This window comes from Diceros bicornis, chromosome 39, assembly GCF_020826845.1.
Source record: "Diceros bicornis minor isolate mBicDic1 chromosome 39, mDicBic1.mat.cur, whole genome shotgun sequence".
NCBI lineage: Eukaryota > Metazoa > Chordata > Mammalia > Perissodactyla > Rhinocerotidae > Diceros > Diceros bicornis.
The window spans coordinates 26,312,915-26,333,639 of record NC_080778.1 but is presented as its reverse complement, the minus strand read 5'-3'; the positions used below and the strand labels follow the sequence as shown (position 1 = coordinate 26,333,639).

General features: G+C 40.6%; 1 protein-coding gene across 3 annotated transcripts in view; it reads right to left on the bottom strand.

The window, feature by feature from the left end:
- The window catches only part of SAMD5 (sterile alpha motif domain containing 5), a 52,915-nt gene that overhangs the window by 17,126 nt on the left and 15,064 nt on the right, over window positions 1-20,725 (bottom strand). The window contains exon 2 of one of the 3 annotated variants that reach the window (XM_058534245.1): window positions 11,126-11,657. The exons of the other annotated variants lie outside the window; for them this stretch is intronic. Within the exon in view, the coding sequence (XP_058390228.1) occupies window positions 11,415-11,657 (243 nt within the window). The 3' untranslated portion in view covers window positions 11,126-11,414. Of the gene's footprint in view, window positions 1-11,125; window positions 11,658-20,725 lie in introns of those variants that run through there. 3 annotated transcript variants of the gene reach the window in all.

Genomic DNA, 20,725 nt, shown 5'->3' with positions numbered 1-20,725 from the left:
AGGGCTTATGTGCAGGCAGTTTATTTGGGAATGTGACCCCAGAGAGGAGAAGTGAGGGCCAGGAAGAGTGAAATGAAGGAGGGAAACCAACACAAGGATGCTTTACGGAGGTGGCCACTCAGTGACATGTTGATCAATTCTGTAAGACCTTCCAAGGAGCTTTGGGAAATGCATCTCACAACCATACACGTAAGAGAAGAAAGAGGGAAACATTTATCCCTTAGCTTCCACTGCCCACTTGTCAGGGTTTGCCTTGTGGGTGTAAATTTCCCTGCACCTCCTGTTTATACATGTGAGTCTAGTCAGCTCCCACGAGTGCATGACAAAATCATGGAGCCTCTGGACACAACGCAAGAAGCAGAGGCCTAAGCCAAAGAGCTGTCAGGCTGCACTTCATTGATGCTGGTTGAACCCGTGCAGAACTCTTTGCTCAGCAGTGGCTGGAATATGAACTAAGGCCAAGACAACTTGCACTGGTACACACAAGTATCAGGCGTGTGTATCAGTCACGATGGGCCAGTGATGCTGCAGTAACAAATGACCCCACAATTTCAGTGGCTTACAACAACAAAGGTTTCTGTTTCATTCATGCTACTAATCCAACGTGGGTCTGCCACGGTTCTGCGCCATTTTCTTCACTCCCAGACCAAAGGTGACAAAACAGTCTCCAACAGGAACGCTGCCAGTCAGTGTGACTTGAGGGAAAAGATTAAATTCATGAACCATGCACCGCTTTGTTAATCTTCCACCTGGCAGAGATCCACAACACTTAACTCACCTATCATTGACCGAAGCATGCCATATGCCTATTCTTCTGTCAAAGGGCTGGGGCAGATGATACTCCTGCAAGGGAGGGGAAATGCAGGAAGGGCGATATGGAGGACAGTAATACAATCTATCACCATGTGCCTTCATTTTACTGGGGAGAAAAGGCAAGGGCGGGAGGAACAATTCACGTTAGGGAACCTGTGCAGATTCTTTCATAGCATCATCTTTGAGCTCACGGTCATCCAATATTTAGAAATACTAAGTCCCAATCAAAGAAAGCAGATTTTTTCCAGCAGGTCTTTTTCCAATGAAAGGAAAAAAAAAAATAACAAAGCATGGGGGATACCTCAGGGGGAAACATTAGAAATCATCTTCTTCTCATGTTGTGAATTTCTTCATTTTACAGACGTTGAGAGGGTCTCAGAAATCACAAACGAATGACTTCTAAGTGACAGAACTGCGACCAGGCATCAATTCTCCATATTCACATTCCGGGGCAAAGTGGATAGGAAACATTATGGTCATACTTGTATATTCAAGTTACCTGAAAAGTATATACATTTTCCAGAAAATATCTGTTTTTTTAAAGTTAACAATCTAACATAACAATGACACATTTTTAAATAGCTAGGTTAGCATGACACTGACAAGACAAAATCCAATTTAATTTATTAATAAGTACAGCTGCAAGTAGGCACGTTACAGTGAGAGCATCTGATTCACCAGCCTGCCCACCAGAGACATCGAGTTCTTTGTATGAACTTGAGAAGCATCAGAATTTTGTCAGATGAAATGACCAAGAGAGAAGAGGTTGGCCGAGCCTCATTTAAAGAAAGGGAGTCCATATTTGGGAGAGGAAAGTGTAACCTACAGGCCTTTCCTTAATCTGATCTGCCTCACAGTGGGCGGCGCCCGGTTCATTCACGCGTTCCTTCAATCAATGTTCACTGAGCGCCCCTCGTGTGCACTGCACAGATCTAGGCACCGGGCAGACAGTGAAGAGCGAGGCGGCCAGCGTCCCCACCCTCACAGAGGGTACACCTTAGGAAGGGGTGAAGGCGCAGAGAATAAACAATTAGACATGCAAATAACCAACATAATTTCAAATCAGGTCATGTTCTGTAAAGACACAGTGATGTGATAGTGAGAGGTGGGTGCCAATCTGTAAAGGATGGTCTCTCTGAGTGGACAACACGTAAGAAAATGATGAAACCACGTATGTAAAACCACAACACGGTCTTTAGTAACAGTTACAACATCATCCTATAACGGCTATTGTTACTCTGTTAAGATCTTTGAGTAGATTTTACCTTCTGTGCCTTCTCTCCACTTCCCATTGCCCATGAAATCTCTCTTTTAATTGGCCATTACTGTATGTTTTTCTTGCTGTATTTATTAAACGCAATTTTATGATTATAATTCTTAATTTAAAAATCAAGCAAGCTATTTTATATGCTCATTATCTAAATTAAGTTGCTTTTTAAGTATTTTCTGTGTATCACGAAGTCTTAGAAAGAAAATTCATCCTTTCTCCTTGTCAACCCCAGCCACACCCTCTTTCCCACCCACAGCTAATTACTGTGGTAGAAAGATTTTTTGCCTTTCAAATCTGTATTTGGGCAAAAATACAGGTTCCACTAAACAAAAACCTCCTTTCTAACCATCCTGGGCAGAAGCACTTACAGGAGGCAGAATTCTAGGACTGACTACAAGGACTCCTGCCTTTGTCCAGACTCCTCCCTTATGAGTGTGGGTGGAACCTGTGAATAGACCATGAGGTGTCACCCCCATGTTTAGGTTACTTTGTATGACCAAAGGCAGATGATTCCGGGTTGCCCTCATCTAATCTTAGCCCTTTAGAAGCATAGGGTTTCCCTGGCTAGAGGACGTCAGAGAGATTGGGAACATGAAAAGGACTTTACTCACCACGGCTGGTCTGAAGATGGAGGGGGTACATGAGAAGGGATGGAGGCAGCCTCTAGATGCAGAGAGCGGCCCACGGCTAACAGCCAGCAAAGACATGGGGACCTCAGACCTGCAGCCCAAGGAACTGGATTCTCCCAACAACACATGAGGTTAGAAGCAGATTCTCCCCCAAATCCTCCAGATAAGAGCCCAGACTGGCAGAACCCTTGACTTTGGTCTGAGAAGACGCTGAGTAGAGAACCAGTCCAGCTTGCCTGGAATTTTGACCTACAGAACTATGAGATAATAAATGTGTGCTATTTTTAGTCATTAAGTTTGTGGTCATTTGTCATGCAACAACAGAAAACTAACACAACATGTAACCGGATTTATCAACTGAAGTGTTCTACTGCTAAATAGCTAAATAATGACTCCTTCCCACCTTCAGGATGCTCACCATCAATTCTAATGAAAGGAAAGAATTCCCTGGGGGAGAGGGAGCGCAGGGTCAGTGATGGAAAAGCAGGACCCAACTTGGGACAGACTAACGGGAAACATCTTGAATCTCTCACCCTGCCCAGCTGTGGTGTTATGCTTGTGCTGGACCATCAGCTACTCTAAGAGCAGGCAAGAGGCAGTACAGCTAGGATAAACAAAGATGCACCGAGCCGTAAGTGATAGGAATGTGGGTACAACCAACTGACTGTCTTCCCAATTCTCAGTACATGGGGTAGAGGAGAGAGGGGAGATCACGAAACTGTTTAAAAGATGTCATGCCTTTATGGCATTTTTCCAATTATAAATTCACGTGATTACATGCAGAGAGTTCAGAAGCATTTATATCCTGCCACAGAGGAAACACTGTGTGTTCACCTAATACCCTTTTATTTTCCTTTTCCTTGGCACAAAGGAAGGCTACAGTTCTCTGCCTCCCCTACAAATAAGTTAGGACATTTGATGGAGTTCTGGCCAATGGGATATGAGTAAAAAGATAGAAGTCATTTCCAGGTCACACTGGTAAAAATATCCTGGGCCAATCTTCAGTTCTCTTGTCCCCAAAGAGGCCATGTGTTGAGGTGATAGGCCACCAGATGGAGGGAACCTGGATCTGTGAGTCACTGGATGGGAGAAAGCCTCCACTGACACACACTGCACCTCACAGGAGCCAGGAGTAAGTATTTGTTACGTCAAGGTTTTGAGATCTGGGGGAGGGGGCTGATATTTTCTTATTGCAGCATAGCTTAAAAATATTAACTCATCCTAAATAACGCACATCTATCTTTTCATCTGATTTGATTTAATAGGTTTAGACAGAATCTTTTTATCCTAGACTTTTTCTTGATTTAGTATAAAACCCAAGCATTACACAAGAATTTGAATATCAAATTTCATTACTGTTACAAGAAATTCATATTCTGACACATCTGATATTTACAGTGTATGACTTCTGTCTTACATAAAACTACAATGAGAAGCATATAAATCTTGATTTTTTGTATATACATGTATATATATGAGTGTGTGTATAAATATATATACATATAAATGTACATATGTACACATAATTATTAACAATAATGACAAACTCCTTCCTGCAATGTCAATTTAAAGTATACCTATCCTTAACTATATCTCCATTCCCCAAAGCCCCCACCCCCAAATCAGGAGAAGAGCCTACCTCTCTGATCTTTTCAGCCTAATTTGAGCAATATCATCCTGGAATAAAGACACTTTATAATGAAAACTAGCATTTGTTTAGCATAGAGAAGGACTCACGATGAGAAGCAAAAATTATTTTCCTGAACATTCGGAAAAGGTGTTAACTATTTATAAACCAAGAGGCAGAAGTGAATACACCAAGATATCTAACCCCATCACCCATTTTTCCATTTACCTAAAATGAATTTCAAAAGACCTGAGAAGAGACAAAGGGCTAATATGTATTATTTAATGTACAAGATTATAATTAACCTAACGTCTGTTTCAAATTTACTATTATCTATTAAAGAATAAATAACTTTACAGCCCTCTAATGTAGCTCTTAAGCTTTAAATCACTGACCATAACTAATGAGCAGCTAAATAGCAAGAATACCCTAAATAGAGCCACAGACTGCACTTTCACTGAGTGTAAATCATCATCATTTTAATGCAAAGGCGACAGCAAATCTCAGTAATTACTGGGTGCATTTTGAATCACTTTTATTATTACTGCACTGGCCCCATTAAAAATCCAAAACACTGAACTGCATGGAATATAAAACTGGAATTATGATACCCTACAAACTCTAATTGAAATTCATAAATGTTCTATTCATATTCAGAATTATTTTGTTGCCAAAGAATTTCAGCTATTCAGAATTAACTTTGAAAGGGTTTGCTTTGTCTAGAGCAAGAAGTAAGAGCATTTCATGCTGCCAAATTTGGGGAGTCGATTCTGGAGCTAAATTATGTGGATGGTTTTTATTCACTCAGGGTTTCACATTTCTAAAGCAAACCATAATATGCAAAAAATAATAATAACATGGAAAAATCAAATAGAATATACCATCCACAAAAGGATACTAAATGTGCATCCTTTCCCAAATCATCGCCACACCCACGCTCACCCAATGGGATATAATGGGGACAACAGACCCTGCAACATCAGCATTAATCTCCTTACTAAAAATGACAAGGAGTTGTCACTAAATTTACCAAAGAGTAACAAGGACAACATTCTTACTTGTGTGCATATGAGAAATGAACACAGGATATGTCACCAAGCCGTTCTGAAGGATGGCGATACTACGAATGTTTCTGCGAAGGTTTAATGGCTAATGATTTAATGACTGCCTCTTAAAAATATTCCATAAACACTGGAGTTCACATGAATGTATATAGATATATATTTATTGTTTACATCATATGGCTGAGCTTCAGCGTAATCATTCTATTAAAATCAAATTTTCTATATATTGACGCTTACTAATTTGCCTGCTGTCCACTATAGAGTTTACAGCCCTGCAAAACCAACAATTTTCTTATGATAAGGTTGTGCCACGACAGGGAGCCTCTTTATAAATTATGTGCATTATAATTTTCTATTCGCAATATACTGACATCTTAAGGGCCTTAATCTCCTTTGAGTATCTTAATTTTAAGTACACCCTTTCTATTACCTTTAAAAAGAAGATTTTGCTCTCCCTAGAACATTCCTTTCCCATTCTATGTGTGTGTTATACGTTACATTCTCCTGGAATGCCTCCACTCCTCCTCCCAACTCATATCCAGACCTGAGTCAAATTCCATCCTTTATGTTACAAACTCCCAATCACCCCATCCTAAAAAGTTCATTCTGCTTCTTCTAAACTCTTAGTTGATTTGACAACCATCCTGATTTCCCATCTTTGCTGCCTTAAGCTGTCGCTTAAACTTATGCATTTAATATTTCACAAATTTCTGTCTTTTCTTATCAACTATAAGTTCATCAGTAGAGACCATATCTTAGTGCTGAAATATTAAAGAAAATTGTTCATAATTCTCAACAGTTACCAATTCCATAATGTTAGAACTAGTTGTCCTTTCTTAAGTTATTTAGACCTAAATTTTGTATATTCTGGTCATTATACCAAATTTGGCTCCAAGCAAATCAAACACACAAAAACACCAATACAAAGACTCATAGTAAATTTTTAAAAATTCAAAATTTTCTCACTTCTATATAAGTTCATTAAGTTCTGTACTTCTGACCTTGCTCTCATTAGAACTTTCTCCAGCAATGGAGTCTTGTCTGCCATGATGCGCTCATTTGAAATTGTAAAAATGTTTCCAGATGTCAAAATGTATGCATGTGTTTAAGCAAATCAATGGAAGTAAGGGCAAACCACACGTCTTTCAACAGAGAAAAAGAATTCTGCAGCCAGAAGGAATGTGACTTCAAATCTTGATTCTGTGGGTCTATGATCTTGGGACATTAGTTCAGTAGTTTAAAAAGCCGGGAAGGCAATAAGGGTTAGAACGACACGGGTGAGTGATTCTCAAACCATGCTCACAGAGTTCCCCAGACTGCTGGGAGTGGGGAGGGGGAGCTGGTTCCTGTCCCTTGCCCCAACCATTCATTTAGACAAGCCACTTTTAACTCTGATTTGGGAATTTGGGATTCCTTATGAGATTTTGCCTCAAAAAAGTTTCTACAGAAAAAAAAAAAAAAGAAAACCCCAATCATTTCACCTATGATGTGGCATGTCTCTATAAACGCTCTCATTTTATATGGCAGAAAACTGGGGCTGGAAAGATAAGGGGCTTGCCTCACTCGGGGCGCAAAACTACAGTAGCCAATGGCAGAGCAGGGATCTGAGTGCCATATTCCCCTTGCCGTCCCTCTCCTCCACTCCAGGCAGCCCACGTCCACACTGTGGCAGGAGGTGATCTGCAGTCCTAGCCCCTTGTTGTGGTCCAGGCCAAGAATTTGCACCAGGGCTTGTGATGGTCAATTCTATGTGTCAACTTGGCTTGGCTGCAGTGCTCAGTTTTTGGGTCAAAAACAGTCTAGATGTTGCTGTGAAGATACAGTTAGATGTGATTAACATTTAAATCAGTGGACTTGGAGTAGAGCAGATTACCCTCCCTAAAGTGGGTGGGCCTCATCCAGTCAGTTGAAGGTCTTAAGAGAAAAGACTGAAGCCCCCCAAGAAGGAAGAAGGAAGGAATTCTGCCTCCAGACTGCCTTTGGACTCAAGATTGCATCATCCACTCTTCGCTGGGTCTCCAGCCTACTGGCCTGCCCTGCAGATTTCACACTTGCCAGCCCCCACAATTGCATGAGCCAATTCCTTAAAATCAATCAATCTCTCTCTCTCTCTACACACACACACACACACACACACACACACACACACACACACACTCTCTCTCTCTGTTGGTTCTGTTTCTCTAATACAGGGGTCCCCATCCTGCTGGATTCACAGTGACTCTCTCACTGTCTTCCCCCACCACTGATGTTCTTGGGAACCCTGTCCTCTATCTTCCTGATCTCAGCCCGAAAGCTTGCTTGATTTCTGAAACGCTCCACTTGCTTGATCAAAGGCAGGTCTACCATGAAGTTGAAGCCTCAGGGCTTCCTACCTTTCCCCAGGCCTTGACCTAATTGTGTATTCTGTTTCTTAAAAAGCGCCCCCCCCCCCACCCCGCTGCAATTCATCTCCATAAGACCTGGCTCTGCCCCTGGGCTCAATAGATTGCTCTGGGCCCCGACATTGGAGCCTGAGCTCTGAATGTGCTGACCTCGCTTCTGGCAGGGCTGCCAGACTCCTTCCCTGCCCACAGCCCGTCCATTCCCCAGGCCAGGCTGCACTGCAGGTGCAAATAGCACCTGGAGTAAAATACGACCGCTCCTTCAAATCTCCACTCAGGAGAACTTAAATTCACCTTTACCACCCAAATCCCAGAAGCGACTATAATAAAAAGGCCTCCTCAGTGGGTGCTGCCAAATATTTAACAACTGGCTCTCCAGGGAGAAAAAAATGTATGCACATTTACACGTTAATAAATTTATTATAAATTTTACTGATAGAAAGGATGCGTAGCACACAATTTACAAAAGACAATAAGCTCTATAACACCGCTTATTGTCAATTCCATATATCCAATTGATTCTCCCAGAATGCGTTTGTTGATGCGGGCTGAACTCCTGTGTTGGAAGCCAACCTACATTATAACAATGAGTATCGTTCTGACACGAATGTTGGTTGATATGTTTGTTTACATTAATGAGCAAGAAGCCAACGGAGGCAAGTGTCCTTGTAGTGTGCACCCCATTCAGTGTGACACTCACTGGGTGCCTGCCAGGCACCAGGCATGCTGTCCGGCCTTGGGGCTGAAGAGATGAACAAGAAATGGGCCTGCCTTCTCATCTTATGGAACAGCAATTATCCTGCTAATAATCTAAGATTATAATTAAATACTGCAATTTCAGGCAGTATATTTTAAATGCTCAGTGAAATTCACTTCTACAATTTACATAATCATAACTGACTATTATGACTTTAGTGTAAATTTCATCTGTGGACTGGACTTTATTCACATGAACAAGATTAAAGTGTTTTTCTAAAACATCAGAACAAAAATTAATTGAGTATTTTAGAGTCTAATGAAACTCTTTGATCTCTAAAGTTGTACAGAAAAAGAAAAAAACTATTATTTTTAAATCCTTGGAAGTTTAAACGTCCTGGGATAACTGAATAAATGTTCTGGCTTTGTTATATAGATTTCTCAAGCTAGAAAGGATCTACAGTAGGAAAAAAGGCGTATGTCTTACAAACAGAACACTATTTAATGTGCTATAGGCAAGACAGTAGTTTACAGTTTTAAATAAGGCTAATTCTAAAGGAAAGTAGGTGAAGTTCAGAGGTTAACTTGGATTCACGTGGATCTGTGGACCAGATTTTGTAGTTCGCAGAATCACAGATTAAGACATCAAATAGCAGAAACTGCAAAGAAGGCTGACCATGCAAAACGCCCGGGGCTCAGAACCCAGAACAAGACTCTTCTGCGGTGTCTGGGAACCACCATCCCGCCCCATCTCACTAACTCCTCAGCTCCATCCCAAGCCACTCTGCAGCCCCCTCTCTACGCGCGGTTGGTGATTCTTAGCATCTACAGCAAGTCCTTTGTCTGCAAGGTTTGCGTCTCAACGGTTGTTCTGCTTATTAAATTAATTGCACAATCCTCAGCAATAACCACAGAGATTTAAACAACCAAACCACAGTTGTGGCCGAGGAGGCAGGGTTTGGGGCTGGATGGCACGTCTCCAAGATGTCAGCGAAAGGAAGGAGCTGGTTGGCCCCAGAGGGCAGTGCAGGCTGCTTCACTTGGTCCTTCTCTGCAGAAAGGAAATGAGAGCTGACACGCCCTGTCGCTTAGAACAAGCTGTCTGCACCTGCCGCCCGCCCACTGCGGACAGGCCCTGCTCCCAGGTAATACCTAGTGACACCTGCGTGTCTGTGCGCATGCGCGCACACAGCATAGTGGTCAATTACCGTCCCGCCCAACAACATTCCTCCGCTAATATTAATGCGATGCTTGTCCACGTCACCTCTATTTATAGTTAAAAATCTAAGGGTACTTATTACTAAAGAGAAATCTCAAACACACACAAAATTTCCCTTCCTGCGGTAAAACCACTTAATATGTTTTTTTGATAGTTCTGTTCATAGGTTTTTAAGCAGAACCTAAATATCAGCAAAATATCTTTCCCATATACGGTAAAGACTAATCCACTTTAAAAAAAAAAAAAAAAGAAAGAAAGAAAGACCACGATAAAAAAAACTGCTGAAGAATCTCAACCGTCTATATTTTAAATGTCCTCTGAACCTGCCTCTAAATCTAATATTTTTTTCACTAACTTTATTCTTTGAGACACGCAATAGAAGTCATAAGTATCTCAGTTACCATTTGCGTTGTATAAACTGGGCAAACCCTGAAAGAATTATTTTATGATAAAATTCAAAATAGCCTTATATTTCCAAGTATTTATAAATGACCAACTCATTTTTATTGGGTATTTCAAAATGTTCTAAAATGAGTATAGTACTAGCAAAATAAGTGGTATGAAAAGCATTCATAATAAACTGCTTTACTCAAGGTGGAGGAGAAGTAGGCAGAAAGTACAAAAGGTCCAAGAATATCATTCCTTATGAGTTTATTTAGCATTTCCTGTGGATGCTACCCTTCCTTTATGCGAAACTCCGGGAAGGCTTCCCATGAAGTCATCTACATGAAGGATAATGGCGCCCAGTCGTTCTGTGTACCTTAACAACACAAAGAAATAACTTACTTGTGTGTATACCTTGTAAGTAAGACAACTAAAGTTTATACTGATAACAGAATCAAATGGTCAATTCTAGAAGATAAATCCACCTAAATTACCTTTAAATTGGAATTCATCAAATTGTTGGATTAAGGCCAAGGAAAGTTATTTTTTAATAACACTATAATGTACACAAGAATCAAAAGTACACTTTATTTGATAAAGTTACGAGAACAATCTTGATGATATTTTTAAAACATTTGGAATATATGGGAAAAATTTTCTTCTATTGATATAAGTATAGCTGCAAAGACTAATATTTTGCTAATAGTTCTATTGCTAACATGCCTGTGACTAGATCTACCATGTTTATCTTTAATGACAGCTAACATTGGATATAGATTAGATGAGTTGGCCTTCTGAGTGCTTGGTATGTACCAAGCACCATTCTAAGCACTTGACATACATTTTCTCATTTAATGCTCAGAACAATCCCATGAGGTAGGGAACTTTATCTTCAATGTACAGATAAGGAAAGTGGCAGAGAAAGGTGACACCATCTGCCTGAGGTGACACAGATCACTGGTGAGAGAGCCCAGGGCATCCGACTTGAGAGCCTGGGATCTCATCAACTGTACTGGTTAGCCCTGGTTTAGTTGGTTATTCTCTGGTAAACGCCATACACCATGCTGTGGGTTTATGTTCATCCTTTCCAAATTCACTTAACACTCCTGTCACGTGGACTGCTCCTAGCTCTGGCAGAGACTGAGGTCTTCAGATGGGAGCACGTTCACTAGGCGACAGTGTAGCTTCATCAGCTTCTGAGCCGCTGGCCACTTCAGTCTTAGATTCAAGCTCAGACTCCAAGCACATGTGACCCGGATTGACTTGAACCCCCACCACATGGCTTCCTGTCAGGTGGTACAGCATGGATGGAACTCCTTAGGCCAGTGTTATGGGTTGAACTGAGTCCCCTCCAAAATTAACATCTTAAAGTCCTCACCCCCAGTACCTCGGGATGTGACTGTATCGGAGACAGGGCCTTTCAAAAGGTGATTACAGTAAAATAAGGTCATATGGGTGGGCCCTAATCGAACATGACTGGTGTCCTTACAAGAAGAGATTAGAAGATTAGGACGAAGGCAGCACCCAGACTGAGAGGAGACCACGTGAAGACACAGTGGGAAGGTGGTCATCTGCAAGATAAGGAGAGAGACCTCAGAAGAAACCAAATCAGCTGACACTTGACCTTGGACTTCCAGCCTCCAGAACTGTGAGAAAACAAATTTCTGTTACTTAAGCCACCCCATCTGTGTATTTTGTTTTGGCAGCCCGAGCAGACTAAGACAGCAATTAAACCCATGTTCAACCCTTGCAGGAATACCCTGTTCCTGAGTTACATGCTTTGACCAAAAATAGGAAAATTAATTGACTAGCATTGGAGCAAAGTAGCAGACAGTTTTTTAAACCAAAGCCCCGAGATGGAGGGTAAGGCAGGACAGAATAAACTGGGCGCCTGAGGATAAAGTGATTAAGAACTCCTGAGGAGATAATGGGAAGAAATCAAAGAGTGCTGAAGGTCTGAAGGAGCTCTGTAAAGTAAATAGGTGTAGGGAACTCTCCAGGCCAAATATATCTGACAGGTCACTGTCAGTGGAATAAATTCTAAGCTCCTTAGCGGTACAGGAAGTCCCTCAACAACGCAGCCCAGCCCTGTGCTGCACCCCCACTGTGTAACCACTGGCCCCATCCTCCCAGCACCCACGGTGGGCCACTCACCAACTCTCCACTCTGAGATTCTGGCTATGCTGTTTCATTCATTCAACAAATATTCATAGCAAGGTGCTGAATACAGCAAAGTTTATAAAATGGACAAGATCCTTGTAGAGCTCGCAGTCCACTTCCCTCAGGTTCCAGTTCCTACCCCACACCGTGGCTCTGCCTAGTGAAATCCTATCTACCCTTTGCATTCCAGTTAAAGATCCTCCAAACTCCCAATCAAACCAAATAGTTCTCTCTTTGGTGCTTCCACAGAATTCTTCTTATACTTCATTCTGGCGTTCATATTATACTGAAATATTATGTATATGTACTTATATACATATTTATTACGGATGGATTTGTGGATATATCTGTGTGTGTGCATGTATATAGATACAGATACAGATATGGACAAATAGATACAGAACTTCCTCTAGATTATAAATTCTATTAGAGCACAGTTTATACTTTAGTTACCTTTGAATTCCCTAAAAACACCTAACAGTGTTTTGCACATTCTTGGTGTTCAATAAATATTTGCTGAATGTTATTAATAATATTAATTAATAATAATCAGTAATATGCTAAGGTGCAGAACGAAACAAAAATATGAAACACCAAATCTAAGCCCCAAAATTTCTAGGTTTACAGTGTTTTCTTTGCAAAACACTGGTCCCCATTCCCTCTGCAAACGTTCATGCTTTTTAGCTGAATTGCAACAGATCCATTTCCTCCTGCCTGAACTCTCCCCCAGGAGTTCATTTCTAGCAGGCCATTTGAAGAGTGTGGTGTGTAGGTGACACTAACGAAATGTGAGAAGGCAGCCAGGTGTGGTCTCTGTGGAAGGTCCAAGAACCTAAGACTGGTTTAGAGATGGATGTCTTATCGCTGTCATAAAACCATCCATCTTTCCAGAAGGCCTGCTGGCTTTCCTTGTTGTGTGTTTCAACCTGTAGGTAAACATGTCAACAGACTGATCCTGCTAAAGAAGCCAAATGTGTCAGCACATTCGGGGACACTGACTATATCCAGTGTGTCTCTAACACAGGCCGATAGATGTTTCGCTCTTCTTCAGACTGTGACACAGGCTTCGGTTGACTTTGCCCGAGTAGGAACCAACCACCATGGGTCACACTCAATTACAATCTTAATTGCTCTCTTGAGGAGGTTGATGGCTCTGGTTTAAGCTTGACCTTTCCGTTGTCACTAACAACAATGCAAGTCACTAATGGGAAAAAGTTAGAATCATATCCTTTGTAAGCTCTAGCTACCTATGCTTCGGATATCAATTGATTTTACCAAATAATCAAATACTATTACACAGATTTGGCTTTTATTTAAGTTTTTTTTTTTTTTTCCTTTTGTATTAGTGTTCCAGAGACTTTTAAAAATGTATTCCCACTTCCAAACAAGCCAAATTGATGATCAGCACACATCCCTTCTGGGGTCAGCCACATCATCACCTCCTCCATATAATCTCTTGCCACCCAGATTAGATACCTATTCCACAGACTCCCATACCGGCTCCCAAGCCCACTCATGAATTTATCACAGTCGGTGCACTGTGATCCCCTATTGATTGGTCTCTTGTCACAACAAGTTCTTGAAGGCACAGACTGAGTCTTATTCTTCAAGGTAATTCCACCACCTAACACAATGCCTGACATACACAGAGTGCTCAATAAAAAAAATTTTGAATGAATGCAGAAATGAATCTATGCAATAGCACAAGCGAATGTCAAGTTTGAAGTAAAATATAACATTTATCCAAGTTCTTACTTCAGGTCATCAACCACACATGGAGATCCAACACTTCAGTCCTCTATTATACACAGAAGCTAAAGCAACATCAACATCACCACAGATGACAACAGTATTTGAGAACTCACTATGTTCTGGGAATTTTCTAAGCCCTTTATATGTACTATTTAATTAAAAGCTCACAAAAAATTCATATATAAGATATTTAGATTGCTATCCCATTTTATAGATAAGGAAACTAAGGCCCTGAGAAGCAAAGTGACTTGTTCAAGGTCCCTCAGATGGCATAGCATTATCACAGACAGAGATTGCCGGAAGTTTGTAAAGTACATTTTAAATCATTTTCTGAGAACCTACTATATGTCCTTCTGGTGTTTAACAGCATTTTTGAACAGGCTTGTTGAGATATAATTTGCATACAATAATTTACCCTTTTAATCTATACAACTCCATGAGTTTTGACAGATGTATACAGTCATGTAAGCACAACCACAATCAAGATATATAACATTTTCATCACCTCAGAAATTTTCCACGTGCCATTTTACAGTCATTCCCATCCCTCCAGCCCAGCCCATGGCAATCACTGATCTCTTTTCTGTCACTATAGTTTTGTCTTTTCTAGAATATCATATAAGTAGAATCATAGACTATGTAGTCTTTTGTGTCTGGCTTCTTTCATTTTGCACAATGCTTTTGAGGTTTATCTATGTTATTGCAAGTATCAGTAATTTGTTCATTTTTCTTGCTCAGTAGGATTTCATAGTATGGATATATCACAACGTGTTTTTCCATTCACAAGTAGATGAAGATTTGGGTTGTTTCCAGTTTGGGGCTATTTTAAGCAAAGCTTCTATGTATATTCACATACAGGTCTTTGCATGGACATATGTTTAATGTCTCTTGGGTAGACAGCTCTGAGTGGGGCTGCTTGGTTGTATGGTAAGCTTATGTTCACCTTAAAAGAAACTGCTAAACTGTTTTCCAAAGTGGTTGGACCATCCTGCATCCTTACCAGAAATGTATGACAGTTCCACTTGCTTTGTGTTCTTAAAAGCACTTGGTTTTGACGGACTTTTAATTCTCGCCATTCTAATGGTGTCTCACTGTGATTTCAATATGCATCTCTCTAATGACTAACAGGATTAAGCATCTTTGCATGTGCATAATTGCAATCCATATATCTTCTTTGGTGAAGGTCCAAATGTTTGTCCATTTTCCTGTTGAAATGATTTTCTTCTTGGATTGTATGAGTTCTTTATATTCTAGTTACCAGTCCTTATCAGATAGGCACTTTGCTAATTCCTTCTCCCAGTCCCAAGCTTGACCTTTTATTTCTCTATGAACATATTTTAAATGTACTCCTTAATAATGTAATTTTTTAATAAACTCTATTTTTTAGAACAGTTTTAGATTTACAGAAAAATTGAAAAGTACAGAGTTCCCATATAACCCCACATCAAGTTTCCCCTATTATTAACATCTTACATTAGTATGGTATATTTTTTATAATTAATAGCCGTGTTTTAAGTTTCTAGCTGAAAGCTGCAACATCCTGGCCATTCCTGGGTCTAGTTCTATTAACTGCTTTTGTTCTTGATTGGTGAATTTTTTTTCCTTTTCCTTTTGCATATCCTGTAATTTTTTATTAAATTCAAAACACTGTATATAAAAGAACAGCTGAGACTGGGGTGCACTGAATTTTCTTCTGGAATGGGCATATCTCTTCTGTTGTTGGGCTATTATCATGAATGGTTGAGTCAATCTAAGAGTAGTTGAGGTTGACTTGTGTTTCATTGCTGCTACAGTAAACTTCACTACAGCAAAGACTATGAATTCGTCCAGCAGTGGATACCAACCACTTTGTGTTTAGGGTGAGGCCTGGGGTGACACAGCGTTTTCCTTAGTGTTCTTGCTCTACATCCATACAACAGAGGGTGCTTCTCTCTGTGCTCATTACTCCATGCAAGTCTCATGGTGGGGTCAAAAGGGCTTTTCTTTATTCTCCTGCTACAGCCTCTGTCTTTGACCTGAGCTTCAGAGGTGAGGTTTTCTCAGCATTCCTATCTCTCCCATTCATGAATGACAGCCAATCTCTCCCTTGTACTGTTGGTGGGTCTTGGGTCTGAGCCTGCTCCTACCCAGCCATGGCAGACCACTATTTAATATCATTTCAGATCCTGAGCACAAGTGGACTTCCCACTCCTGCCTTGGTGCAGAAAGGATTTATCTAGCATCAGTGCAGAGCTAGGAGAGTATATTTTCTATCCCTGTCCCAACAGCTGCCAATCTCTGCCTGGATCCAGCTGCTAATCTTTGGGCAGCTTTCATGTCCATCCCCTTCCTACGACAGCTTTGGCGTCCTATGACAGAAGTTCTGGGACACTGGCAGATTTCGTGCCTATCTCCCAGGGGTAGGTGATCATTACCTGTGCACCTGCACCACGGAGGGGCTCTCTCGTTTCCTGCCCTGCTCCTAAACTTTCTCATGAGCATCTAGTGGAGGCCTGTGGTAAAGAGCGGCAAGTAGATACAGATCCTCTTTGTGTCTGAGGTTCCTGGGAATTTGAAATTATCACACTAGCCCATACTACCCTTTAAAAATTCACAAAAATTTTAGTTGTTTTCTTCTCGTCTGCTTTGATGGCTGCTAATCCTCCCTCTTGGGCCCTGCCAAGGACGAGACAATAGAGTGTCCCTCTCTCCTTGGGATTTAGGTCATCTGACTGCCTTTAGACCTCAGGTCTCTGATGGGATGAAAGAAGGGCATGATGATGCAGGTTATCTATCTTTTTCTCAGGGTTAAAATGGGAGCGTTGTCTTCTTGAGGCTTTCTACACCCTACGCCCTTTCTACACCCTAGAGTTCAGTATTATTTAAAACAAGTTATTGATCCTATAGGACATTACAGTATAACCAAATACTTTCTCATTATTTTGAAACTCCCCTTTCCTTCCTTTCCAACAAAATTAAGCATCATATTCAGTATGTGAATCTTTTTTTTTTTTTTTGAGGAAGATCAGCCCTGAGCTAACATCCATGCTAATCCTCCTCTTTTTGCTGAGGAAGACCGGCCCTGAGCTAACATCTATTGCCAATCCTCCTCCTTTTTTTTTTTCCCCCTAAAGCCCCAGTAGATAGTTGTATGTCATAGTTTCATATCCTTCTAGTTGCTGTATGTGGGACTCGGCCTCAGCATGGCTGGAGAAGAGGTGCGCCAGTGTGCGCCCAAGGATCCGAACCGCTGGCCGCCAGTAGCGGAGCGTGTGCACTTAACCACTAAGCCACGGGGCCGGCCCAAGTATGTGAATCTTTTTTTCACACTCAAATGATCTGAAGGTATCCTAAGCCTATTCCCATTAAAACACACGTGGTGTTATGTTCACAGATGGAACATGAGCCCAGTCTTACTGGAGCTGTACAATATGTCAATTAAATCTTCAGAACAAGCTAATTCCCTCTTCCACAATTACAGCCTAGGAGACAGCCTGTTTCCACAAGTTTATAATTGCTACTCACTGCATTTCAAATATTTATTCTTAATTTTTAGCAAAATAAGACCATTCAAATACAGGAATCTAAGCAAAGGAGATACTTACTACAAATGATTAAGTAGACTTTTTAAGCAAACAAATCAAGACATATATACAGGAAAAAAAAGTACCTTTAAAAGTAATTTTTGTTGGGAGACTAGGCTATTACAACAGTGGGGCTGCATAATTAATCAAGCTATTAATGACTCATTTCTCCCTGGAAATGCACAACTCTAAGAAGACCAGCCTGATCACTTGATAATGATATTTTTGTTTTGCTTTGCTTTTTTTTAAATGTCTGGGATTTGGGACTAAAAATAGGACTACCCACTAGCTAATTTGTCTACCAAAGTGACTTGCAACTGTTTCCAAATCCCACTTCAAACACCAAATATGCCATTGTGGATATTCAAAAACTGTGCTGGAGGCTATGAAAGCAACTCAAATTAACTTCAAGAAGTATTCCAAGTAGGAAGAGAGTCATTTGATTAAATGCCTGGTTCCCATGTTATTCTCCACCTTGTCTAAAAGAAGGAAAGCCTTGGATCTTAAAAACTTATCATAAACTGAAATCACAAGGTATGGATTTAGCAACGTCATTAATATGGTAAAAACTCCTGAGAAGCTGAACCAAAGAGAACCAGTATTTGTTTTGCACAGTGTGTAACACAGTAGCAATCATACATAGTTAATGATTGCTAATCACTTTGTCAGTGATGCTCAAGATTCAAGGAATTTTTGTCACCAAATTGGTGTAATTTAATTTAGGTATGACTTTCTTTCCAGTCTTCTTTTGTTGATCAGTATTTGTAACACATGTTGAAAGAATAAAGGAATTCTCCTTGTCTTAAATCAAAAATAAAATACAGATTCATTCTATCATAACATCTTTGAAATTTATACTAATTAGTAAGCAATTAATTTATTTTAAAAAAAACAATAAAAATCTGTAGGACGTATCCACTCCTTACCCCACACCTATTTTTTACCAACTGAAAGACAGACACTGCCACATCCCATACAGCAATGTTTTTAGGCAAGATTGCACAGCCATGAAGACCATGGGCTCTGGGGTTAGTGCACCTGGTTTTCAAACGACATTTGTTAACTGTGTGATTTGGGGTAAATTGCTTAAGCTCTGTAAGTCTCATTTTCCTCATCTATACAACAGAGATGGCAAAAATAGCATCTCCCTATGACGGTTGTTATGAGGATTGAACAAAATAATGGGTAAAGTGCCCTTAACAAATAATATAAACTGCTATCACTATGATTATTCTGCACATTTCCAAGTTGTCTCCTTATGCTATACCTGAAGAGGCCTCCAATAGCAGGAAGCTTATCCTAACTTGTGCAAGTCTGACTAAAACAGTAAATCTGGGTGGGAATGGAAAATAACATTTCAGCTTTCAAAACTCCGTGGGGAGAGAGGGGTAGGCGGTTCAAGCAAGAAGAGAAGCCCCCTCCAGACACGAAGAGGAAAATCAAACATATCCATGAGTAACTAATATACGGCTGAATTAAGAATAGGTCTAATTTTCACAACTAATGAAATCAAAGTACAAGGAAAGGTTTTCAGAATACAGGTTGAGTCCACCATTCCAGGAGCTCTTGCTTGTTCAATTTGCCTGTTCTCAAAAGAACACCATCCTTCTGTCCCTTTCCCCACAAATCACTTTTAATATAATTTAGCAAGTACATCCCCAAACAGCAATGTTAGGGTGATAAAGAATATCACCCTCGCTGTCAGAGAGCAGTACTAATATCACTCAGCAGTTCAAGCATGGACTGTCACAGTGTTTTAATAAACAGTTGGAAGAAGATCAGAAGATTCAATTCACCACCATCTTCCAGGTAAGTATATCAATATAAGGGATCATATTAACAGAGATAAATACACTGGCCAAAATTGCTATTCCAAGAAGGGGCAGTAAAAACTCTCATTTAAAATGGCACAGCAATAAAACAAAGTTAATGTCACCAACCTACCTCCAACTCTCCACCACCTTTCTGTAATGAAGGAGGTCTCAGAATAGTAAATTACTTTGCATACCCTCTGGTTCAACTCTAATCTATAATGGATGCAATATGCAAACCCTGAGTTTTTTTCCTACTGTGTAACCCTAAGCAAGTCAGAGATACAGTGGGTTTGCGTGATCCCAGATAGTAACCAATCCCATCCTCTCTTAGATGCCTGATAATTGACGGTGACTAGAGCACCGAACTTGGGTGCAATTAACAATTTATCAAATTATCAGTTTTTTCTTTCACATTTAGGAAGAGCTATTTTTCACCTTAACCAGATCCTGTAGGAAGCAAGCCCTAAGAATTGCATGGCGGTTTTCTATGTAAAATATTTTCTCTTCACGAAGACTATCTACAGCTTTATTACTTTCTGGCCATGAAAATATTGCTGCTACTTAACGCAGTACTATTTTGTCAATCAAGAGTTTCCCAGAGGAGCACTTCATAATCCAGCAGAGTTCCACTCTGTGTTGATACATGGTTACTTTAAAGCGGCTACAACTGGATGGCATGATGGATGTCTAGCTTGAGAAGCACTGGGTGCAGCCATTTCTGCAAACTCAGTGGAATTCAGCACCTGATGTAGGTATTTTCCCCAGAAACATAACATTCCTGTACCCCATCTTTAATCCTTGCTTCGAGGACCTTAAAAAAAATCCTTCTATTTGACCTGTCAACGAATGTTTAAATGTAAATCAAAGATTTGTATAATAATATTTCTTGTAGAGTTTTCTAACTTTATCTTTGTTACACAGTGGGCTGTTGTTTCTATGGAAAGGCAAACATTCAAATTAAGATGAACGCCACTTCAATTTCTTTTATAAGCGTTTTGAATTTCACACGGCAGCTGGCAAGCACTCCCATCTGTATTTTCCACTAAAAGGCCTGGGGTGGGTGGAGGCAGAAGGGAGCAGACTAGCTGATGGAGAAGTGGGGCTCAGAGGGCAGCGAGTGGAAGAGTGGGAGGATGCTGTGAAAACCGTCAAATCAACGGAGATTCAAGTCAACTCCTAGGCCCCCTCGGAGTCTCTGCCCTCTGCTTCAAAAACAAAATGTCTACACAAACCAGAAAACTAAACCGTCACCCACAGCTACCTGGTTATCGCCTTTGAAGCGACAAGGGTGCCGTGCTGTCCCCACCTCCACTGCTGTCACTGCCCCGTGCTTGTCTAGACAGAGACCGC